This window comes from Helicoverpa zea, chromosome 10 (assembly GCF_022581195.2).
Source record: "Helicoverpa zea isolate HzStark_Cry1AcR chromosome 10, ilHelZeax1.1, whole genome shotgun sequence".
Classification (NCBI taxonomy): domain Eukaryota; kingdom Metazoa; phylum Arthropoda; class Insecta; order Lepidoptera; family Noctuidae; genus Helicoverpa; species Helicoverpa zea.
In genome coordinates this window covers 10,729,968-10,740,341 of record NC_061461.1, presented here as the reverse complement: position 1 = coordinate 10,740,341, position 10,374 = coordinate 10,729,968, and the positions used below count along the sequence as shown (strand labels likewise).

The 10,374-nt window shown below is 35.3% G+C and overlaps 1 protein-coding gene across 1 annotated transcript; it reads left to right on the top strand.

The window, feature by feature from the left end:
• The first annotated feature begins 1,126 nt into the window (after positions 1 to 1,126).
• LOC124633826 (phosphoglycolate phosphatase 2-like) lies at positions 1,127 to 9,485 on the top strand. Its single transcript, XM_047169188.1, has 6 exons — positions 1,127 to 1,348; positions 3,476 to 3,633; positions 7,296 to 7,430; positions 7,742 to 7,949; positions 8,268 to 8,412; positions 9,009 to 9,485. The coding sequence occupies exons 1-6, from the start codon at positions 1,255 to 1,257 to the stop codon at positions 9,163 to 9,165; spliced, it is 897 nt and encodes a 298-aa protein (XP_047025144.1). The 5' UTR covers positions 1,127 to 1,254; the 3' UTR covers positions 9,166 to 9,485.
• Positions 9,486 to 10,374: the final 889 nt, after the last annotated feature.

The following is a 10,374-nucleotide window of genomic DNA, read 5'->3' as shown; positions in this document are numbered from 1 at the left end:
GGAACCGATTGCGATACACGGCGCCGTTCTCGAAGTTGTTCGGAAATATGTATACCTCGGGCAGACATTGCAGTTAGGTAGAAACAACTTTGAGGACGAGGTGAATAGGAGAATTCAGTTGGGTTGGGCTGCATTTGGGAAGCTACGTCGAGTCCTAACATCGTCGATTCCACAGTGCCTAAAGACAAAAGTCTTCAATCAGTGCGTCCTACCTGTCATGACTTACGGAGCCGAAACGTGGACACTGACGGTACGGCTGGTCCACAAGTTTAAAGTCGCTCAGCGGGCTATGGAAAGAGCTATGCTCGGCGTTTCTCTGAGGGATCGCATCAGAAATGAGGTAATCCGTCAGAGAACCAAGGTCATCGACATAGCCTACCGAATCAGCAAGCTGAAGTGGCAGTGGGCTGGCCATATTAGCCGAAGAACCGATAACCGTTGGGGTAAACGAGTTCTAGAGTGGAGACCGCGCCTCGGCAAACGTAGTGTAGGACGTCCTCAGGCACGGTGGAGTGATGACTTGCGCAAGACGGCTGGCAGGAGCTGGATGCGAGAAGCCGAAAATCGATCTCAGTGGCGTGCACTTGGAGAGGCCTATGTCCAGCAGTGGACTGCGATAGGCTGATGATGAACTATCTCGACACTGACCTATCATAAGAAAAAGCAGAATTATCAGAAGAAAAAATAATAAATATAGAAAAAAATACAAACTTAGAAAAAAAAAAACAAACACATCGATATGAACTCTCATTTGTCATCTGTAATGGACAGAATCATTCATTAGTTTATGGTTCAAGATTTTTGATAAGACATTTTTTTATATAGCACAATGACCTAAATAGTCATTTTTAATCGTAGTTAAAAATCTATAGCTAACAAATACTATCTACATATATACTTATCAGAATTAAATAAAAATACTATTATATCTATCGACTATTTTATAATTTACATACATTTATTACTTCACATAGGTATTTTTTTCCTCAACAAACATGTGACTAATTCAAACTATGTATCTTTGTAACAAAATTCATTCAAACTAAACAGCTCATTTTATCTGTCATTTTTTATCACTTATCACACATTGCAACATTAATATTCAGACTGGCACATGGAAACACACCGATCGGACCGTCAATTTATATTTACGTGCCGTCTGACGCAAGCGCAGTGAGTTACGCGACGAGGTTATAAACGCACGTGTGCTCAAAAATACCGAATATAAACAGTGACTCGATATCAAAATCGATTATGGAATCGATACCAGTGAATTTACAGGAGTTGTCTCCGGAAGGATTTAAGAAGTTCCTCGATTCATTCGATCATGTGTTCTCGGATTGTGATGGTAGGTTGATCGTTTTTTGTTTTGGTTATCCGGTATGTTTCTATGGTTCCCTTAGTACAGTTGTGTAATACGAATGATGTAACTAAGTGTAATCTATGGTGGATTATATACACTAAGTTGGTACCTACTTATATGTATCAAGATAAGGTTTCGTAATACTTTAGGAATTATTTTATTAACCAATTAATTAACATGATTATAGCGATAAGAGGGGTCGGTGACCGCGACAAACTATTTTTTGAATATCGATTTTGTTACTTTGTGTTAATACTTGTTGTTACCTAACCTTTGTTGATATTTAAGCTAAGTATGTGTCGCTCAAAAGGGCTATATTTGCTAGTTTAGTGCGAATACTCGACCGCATAGTTTTCGAGCTAGTGTTGTGCAAAACCGGTATCGATCCCGCATTCGCTGACCTCTAGTGCGTTTATTGACCACCTATCATAACATTTCTCGATATCAATCTAACCCTTAGTAACTCGAGTGCACGTGACTCATTAATATTTATTCTAGGCAATTAGCAACAGCTGATTTTATGACGTCATATGTCGTGCAGTCCAAGATTGTGAACATACTTTGAGCATACTAGTATTTTATTTTTATCACTGAATACTATTATATGTATATTACTTTTTATAATTAAACTAACCTAAGGTAACCGTCACTATGTTGATATTATTTACTATTTTATATAGTAAGATAACACTCAATCACGACTGGTTGACCTGACCAAACATAAGGCTAGAATCGTAAAAGATTTTTTTCCCTGAACGATATCTGTCGAATTTATTATAAATTATAAACAGATTACAAAAAATTTGCAAGTCATTTTATATACGCAATAATTGATACTAAGACTTCTGCACACTGTACATTTTTGGTTGGCCGATAGTTTTTTGGTCTGATAAATCAGTATGAAGATGAATGGTAGTACCTCCTCCGTGGGTAGTACGCATAACATCATCATCCTCCGAGCCTTTTCCCAATCATGTTGGGGTCGGCTTCCAGTCTAACCGGATTCAGCTGAGTACCAGTGCTTTACAAGAAGCGACTGCCTATCTGACCTCCTCAACCCAGTTACCCGGGCAACCCGATACCCCTTGGTTAGAATGGTGTCAGACTTACTGGCTTCTGACTACCTGTAACGACTGCCAAAGATGTTCAATGACAGCCGGGACCTACAGTTTAACGTGCCATCCGAAACACAGCCAATGGTGTCTAAGATATACTTAGAAAGTACATACAAACTTAGAAAAGTTGCATTGGTACTTGCCTGACCTGGGATCGAACCCGCGCCCTTATACTCGAGAGGTTGGTCCTTTACCCACTAGGCCACCACGACTTTTCACACATTAGTACGCACATAACAGAGGTCGGATATTTAGCCGATATCAGACCGATTAAAAACTTGTATTCGAAAATTTTATTATACCTGGACATTTTCCACACACGGTCGGTTAGCCCCGCGATAAGCTATTTATTAGCGTGTGTTAATCAAAGTTTTCCTTTTTCGCCAAATTTCGGGTCCACTATCAGCCCACTGTTTAGTATGTAGTGTGCTGTTACGCTAATAATTCCAATATTTTTGACGTTTATAACTGGCTTCTGATAAAAATTGGTCACAAAAGTCATGGTCATACATAATATGTCTAGACACATTTGGTACAGTACGTATTTGTACAAGAAAAATATAGGATTAAAGCATTAGGTATAGTTTTATTCCTCTCACTGTCTGCTGGTTTCATAAAATTAAGTATCAAAAATTATGATGATATTGAGCTGTTAAAAGTTAGATGTAATAATAGCGATAAATTCAATTTATTTATTACCAGATTTATGCCAAGAATGGGTATGTTTTTGACATAATTTATTATATGACTGTGTTAAAGCCACGTTATTTATGCCCGCGATTGTACATCGTTCGTTACTCATCACGAGTTTCAAATCCCAAAACTGATAATAGTCACCAACCCTAGTGTGATCAAAATCTAGCAATGAGGGTTTTTCATTTGAAGTCCAAGTTCTATTAATATTCATATTTTACATGATTAGATTAAAATTAGGTAAGAAAAGAAAATTTTAAATATTTCCTAAATAGAACTGATGAAACTTTTGTTCTTTCTTTAGGAGTTATATGGAGTAAAGACCCATTTCCTGATGCTGGCAAATTCTTCACTTTAATGAAGAAACATGGGAAGACTGTGCACTTCGTATCTAACAATAGTCTAAGAAGCAAAGAGAATTATGATGCGAGGTTCAAAGCTGCTGAAATTGAGAATGGATACGTAAGTGATATAATTCAGCCAAAATAATTATCCATAAAATACTTATTTGAATTAAGTTTTAATAATAAGCAGAGACAGTTCAAAAATACAGCTGACCTATAAAAAAAATATATAAAACATAGAGCCACTGATCCAAATGAGCAGATAGTCAAAATAGGCACTAAAATTTGACACCTATTTAGGTCACTACCATCAGAGTTGGGAAATCCTATCAATAATATATTATTATAATCACCACAAAAAGTAGTTCCCAGATCTTGGTTGACAAAACTAAACCTCATTTAAAACATTCCCTTAACTTTTAGCTCCCGTTTATGCGGGTAATATCTGACAATGACAACACCAAACACAACCCATATCTGTCTTCACCATGATACGGTATAAATAAATGAAGATATTCCAAGGACATATATTGGGTGTGTGCCACTGCAAATTCCCAACTGGTTTAAGAAACTCGTTAGTCAAGGCCGAACTAATATTTCTCGCGAAGCTGTAATTTGTATTATCTATCTATTCCCGATAGTGCTGTTTGTGAGTTTCTTCAGTCGTTCTGTTGTTGTACGTAAACTGTATTAACAAGAATAGATTGAATAAATATATAAGCACACACTTCATTCAGAATAGAATACGGAGTCTAAAGAAACAGTGCATACAGATTAGAATTACATACTACATACAGATTTACATAAAATTGCAATAAAAAAAACTACAGCCGAATTGAGAACCTCCTCCTTTTTTTGAAGTCGGTTGAAAAGTTAAAACATTTGAGAAATTCATTTAGGCTGATAATGCACTCAAAAAAATTACCAAACCATTTGCAATACTCGAAAGTTTTTGTTTGTCTGTACCCAAAAGGCTCCGAAACTACTGAATTGATTTGAAAAATTCTGATTTGAGTAATCTTTCACTGTTGGGTACTTACACTATTTCCCAGTAACATAGGCTGTATTTTATGAAGGTGGGCTATAGTTCCCACGGGACGCAGGTGAAACTGCGGACTAAACCTAGTTTACCAAAAACTCTAAAAACACCATTCATTTTCCAATTTAAAAGCTACTGAAAAAGGAAACCGTCTTATTATGCAAAACGTTGTTCCGCACAAGACACGTCATCACGTGGCGACTAGCCAATCCATAGTTTTGTACCAGTTGGAGATCTGCCCATATCACTAACTGAGACGGAAGCAAATAGACGAATTTCCCAAACATTTTTGGGAAAAATTTTATTGAGACTTGATCGAAGCTGCTTTTTATGTGAATCTGCAAATACGGATTTTAAATTAATTAAATTGGTAAAATAAAAGTGCTTTTTTTTGCCAATTTTTTTTCATGACAATCTTTCTGTAAAGATTTTTTTTTTAATTTCAGTTTGTGCACTTTTTGAGATATTATAATTAAAAGAATTAAGAATATATGTTTACCTTTGTTTAAATCAATACCAATATTATAAAGCTGAAAAAGAACCTCAATTTTAAAAAATCATTCAGTGAAATAATTTATAGACTTAGTTAGTTCAAATCAGACCCGTAGTTCCTGAGATTAGCGCGATCAAGCAAACAAACAAACATACAAACCCTTCAGCTTTATAATATTAGTATAGATTTATGGAGACATTGTCCCACGCCATAAAAATGTTTACTTCTAAGCATTCTAGGCACAAAACTAAGATGGAATCATTATCTTATGAATATAAAACATTATAAGGGCTGTAAACTTCATTGCTAAATATGATAGCTTTATGTCAGTAATATTACGTTTCAGATTAGATAAACTTTACAGCAGCCTAACAGTGTTATCGTACACCTTTAGGCTCGTAAACATGATATTTGTGGGTGCATTAAAATAATAATTAGATAGATAATGTGAAGGTGTGTGCTTTCTTGATAATAGCTAGGGAATGAATTTGTGCAAGCCACTGTTATAGAATATACTAAAGATTATTTTCACAATAAAAACATCGAATTAAAAATTAAGAAATATTCTTGTAGGTTCATTTTTTAACTTCTTTCAGCTTCTTATGAATAAAAAACATCTACGGTGACTTGCACCATTTAACTATAACGATAACCGAACCATTTTCAGATTGTCAATTCGCCAATTTGACCAAAGGGAGACAATTTCACGGCTGGTTATGGTTTGGTTATCGTTATAGTCAAATGGTACACCTCACCCTTAATATTTCAATTTCCATTTACCACAAGAAAAAAAATATGCTGCAGAACATAGTATTTTTTTAAGGTTTTATTTCCAAGATTTACAGGCATTTATTACAATAGTAGTTACTAATGTAATCTTAGCGGAGAAAATCCTCTTTCTTAGCATTCCTTTAAGATGATTGCGTCATAAATATTATCTTCGTACCTATAGACATAAAATCTTTTCACCCATACATAATGGATTTTCTTTGCTTAGTACATACAATGCAGAATATTACTGTTTTTTGTTTATGAAATAGCTTTTACTTGGTAAACTAGTTTTTGATCATGGTTTTGCCCGTGTCTCGAGGATACGACTTCCCGTAGTTGAGTAAGAAAGCTTATCAATTATTCTGATACAGGAGATAACATTGAAATACTTACTGTAAAGTTTCATCAAAATCCGACTTGTGGTTTTTACAAGAAAGAGTTACAAACCGAACATACACATGTCCAAACTTACCTACATACACATAACAATCATATGTCTGCAAAGTCGTATATACCTTTTTTTTTTCCGACGTTAAAAATCATCAAATGACCCCTCCCGCTGTGGGTTAGCATCGGTGAGGGAGTGTCAGACTCTTACTGACTAAAAACCGTCGTGTTCCGTCATAGGCCTTTTATGTACCAGGGCCGCGGTATCTCTTTCGAACAACCCGCAGCCCCGGCAGGCCTTGGCCCTGCTGGGCCCCGCTGGGGTTGCTGACATCTCTTTGAGGAGCGCGTGGAACAACGCGCGCCGTCGACACGGGTCTGTCGTCTAAGCAGACAGAGGGACGATGAGCCACCCGAACTCACCGCCCACAGACCCACGAAGTCGTATATACCTAATATGGAGTAGGTAAAGAGGTGTTACTTCAGTAGAAAATTGGCGTGTACTGTAGACGCTATTGAATATTTTGGCAGCAGTAACGATTATCTAATCGATGTAATAATATAATATTTTAATGATTAGTTGGACTATCTTTTTATGTGACATCCCAATTAATAAAATAATATCATGATCATGATATCTCAAGGCCAGATTTCATCGGTGATGCACAATAAAGTTTCTTTTGGTCTACTCGCTAAAGTAACTTTCGTGCGAACTTTTCTGTAACTGAAAACTGTAAACCTCTGTTCGCGAATAAATGCTATTAGTGGATACGATTTTTTTGCTGGCGAGCAATTTTTGTGTAATTTCGCCATGATGTCTTCCTAACCGATTATTGAGGCCACTGCTGCTGTTCTCATGTACCTAAGGAAATTAGCAAACTGAGCAGGACACACTAGCATTTTATTTGCGCAGACACAGCTCACTATTCCTTTACTCTCATATTCTGATGGGACGGCAATCCGGCACGTCCGGAAAGAGATCAGGCTCAGGTCTGACATTAACGTGCTCTCTGATGCTCGGGTGTGTCAATCACCAACTTCCAGGCTCCGCCATAATAACACAGCAGTTTAATTCAGTTTTTGTTTTCAGGACTACCTCACCATACCATCTATTGCGATAGCAGAATACCTGAAGTCAGTAAACTTTAACAAGAAAGTATTCAGCTCGAGTTGTTCACAGACTAATTTCGTGTTGAATTCATATGGATTCGAAATAAAAGAAGGGGTATGTATGATCATGTACAATTTTGAAATACTCTGTAAATTACATATTATGCTATCTTCTTTTTAAACACATTTGAATAAGCCAATTAGGTATTTGTATTTACGTCTGACTACCTGGATCTGACAATCTGTCAACCATTTTTTTTCGAATGCTATTAAGACTAAATACTACACATAAAGATTATGAATACTTCTTCTGAAAGTAGACACTGTGGACTCTGTGGACAGGCTTGTGTCTAGCAGTAAAATAGTTGATACCATTTCAATACGCACTCATAGAAGATAATTTACAAATATTTATTTATATTTTAGCCTGATGTCGTACCAGATTACTATGAAGAATTCGCCTCATACTTGAAAGATGATCCAGAAATTGGTGCTGTGGTGATGGACTGTGATTTCAAAGTGAACCTGCCGAAAGTGAACAAAGCTATCACTTATTTGAAAAGGCCAGACTGCTTGTTCCTTTGCGGGGCTACAGACAGACATGTATATTTTAAGGGCGGATATAAACTTTTAGGTAAGTATCATTTATTTATAACAAAGAATATACTTTTTGTTAATGATGCAAGAAAGGTTGTTTTAATAATATTAATTCAAAAGCTAGGTACTGCCAAGATACGAAAGATATCATGGCTATTCTAAAAGCTCACTTTCAATTAAAAGAAATAGATGTCATATTGATCTTTTTGTCTTTTTGTCTCAGTATTTTGTTAAGCAACTGAGCATTTTAAGAAAAACGGCCGTTTATGATGTCGAGGAACTTAGGTTAAGGCCTGAGACTAAGATCTAATTAGCTGTTTGAATACCAATGAAATAATCAATTACCTTATTTTAGCAACGGGAGTATTCTCTGAAATGGTACACGAGGAGACAGGTCGGGAACCTGTGATGCTGGGCAAGCCTGGCAAGGCTTTCGGACAGTTCGCCATGAAGAGGGCGGGAGTCACTGATCCTAGCAGAGTGCTGTTTATTGGAGATATGTAAGTTTTTAACTGTTAATCACACTAATGTTGTAGAGGTGAAGTTTGGTTGTTTGAAGGCACTAATACGAGGAACGACTGGAGCAACTGTAAAAACGTCTTTCAATATTGATAGCCCGTTTATCGACGAAGGCGACTAGTATACATTATATCCGAGTGCTCGGAATAGTTACCATAGGATGTGGATGCAACCGCGGGTGGAAGCTAGTATTGCATGGTTGTACTGTGATTACTTCTTTATGGCATTTGCATATTCGCCTTGAATAGAATGTTCACTACAAATGGATTTTTTTAAACACTTAGTGTAGATAAATCTTTTTCTACCGATATTTACCTGACGTGACTCTACTCATGATTACAAACAACTTTCCCAAAGAAACTTATCAAGTGTTCAGGTATTAGTCACCAATAACTAGTCACCCTACATATTTATAGAAAATTAAGACCGTCCCAAAGCTTAGCATTTCTCTTATTTAAGTATTTTTTTATTTAACACATCATTACGTTTCTAAGTATTAATTATAAAAATAGACACTTAAAAATATAAAACATAGTATTATTATATTATTGTAATTTTTATTTTCGATTACTTTCAGGATCGACCAAGACATCGCTCTAGGCAAAACTATGGGCTTCAAAACCTTACTTGTCCTAACAAATATACCCAAAGAAGGAATGCTAGCACATAAGACTATTAAGCCTGACTTCTATGCCGACCAGCTCGGCAGTATAGTGCCTTTATTAAATAAATAATTAAGATTAATGTAGTTTTTTTTAGTTTTTTATAAAAAAAAAATGCAAAATTTTATTTTTTCGTTACCACGGGTAGAATTTTATATTTGATGTCAAAATCAGGATAAGCAGTGATATTAAGTTAAATAGCAATTAATGTACTTAATAATTATTAAGTATTTGTAAAACATTTTTATTTATTTTTGAGACATCCTGTACTTATTAAACAAAATATAATTTATGTTTGTACTTACACAATGTAAATGCATTGAATGTTTACAATTAAATCAAACTTGGCTGTTATATTATATAATTATTTTTATTACATTTAAACAAAACTATTTGTGATTTTTTTTGCAATCCTTGTTGATGAAAATTAAATAGGTAATCGTCAAAATCTTTCTTTTGAACGATATGTCACTATAGTTCGGCCATTCAGAGAATGCGTTCCTGACACGTCGCGATTGAACTGACGACGTAACTTTGCAATGGCGTTGCAGTTACGATAAAAATATTTTTGCTGGTTGTTTACCGTTTTAACAATTGAGGAGCATTAAAACAACATTATTATATCAATAATCAATGAATGTTATAATTTTGTGCCAAACTGAGTGTCAAATAACTTGGTAAACAATATTTTTCTAAATCTATACTGCGCTATTACAAGGTTATGTCAGCGGTTTATATTTTGTAGTGCTGTGCTAAAAATAACAGGCAAGTATCGTAATCTGTTCTTATACAGTTATAATATAAAATAATACGTTTTGATTTTCTTTTTAAGAATTGGAAAATAATGGACTATAAGACTTAATTATAACTTTTATGAAATATAAAAATAAAACTATGACCAAACCGCATTTTTATACTTAGATTAAAAATGGTAACCCCAAATGGCGTTATGGGCCGCCATTTTGTGACGCTAAAACAGTCGTCCGTTGTCGTTTCGTGCGCATAGACCACGTTTTTCAAGTGTTTTCGATCTGTTTTTATTTGATTACCCGGCTTTTGTTAGACCGAGATATCGGGATTGATTCTGTTATTGATAATAATATAATTATACATGTAGGTGAAGATGATGATGAAGACACCACCTCCTCAAGCAAATCGGAGTCTGATTAATATTCTGTTCGCACATTCAATTCAATGTACTTGTAACAAAGAATAAATAAAACAATTTTATTATATGAATATTACCTTTTTTTGGTTTCCACTTAAATAACTAAAATATAA

Coding starts and splice junctions, on each gene's coding strand:
- LOC124633826 (XM_047169188.1), top strand. CDS start 1,255: ATGGAATCGATACCAGTGAATTTACAGGAGTTGTCTCCGGAAGGATTT. Junction 7,950..8,267: donor GGGCGGATATAAACTTTTAG/GTAAGTATCATT, acceptor ACCTTATTTTAG/CAACGGGAGTATTCTCTGAA. Junction 8,413..9,008: donor GTGCTGTTTATTGGAGATAT/GTAAGTTTTTAA, acceptor GATTACTTTCAG/GATCGACCAAGACATCGCTC.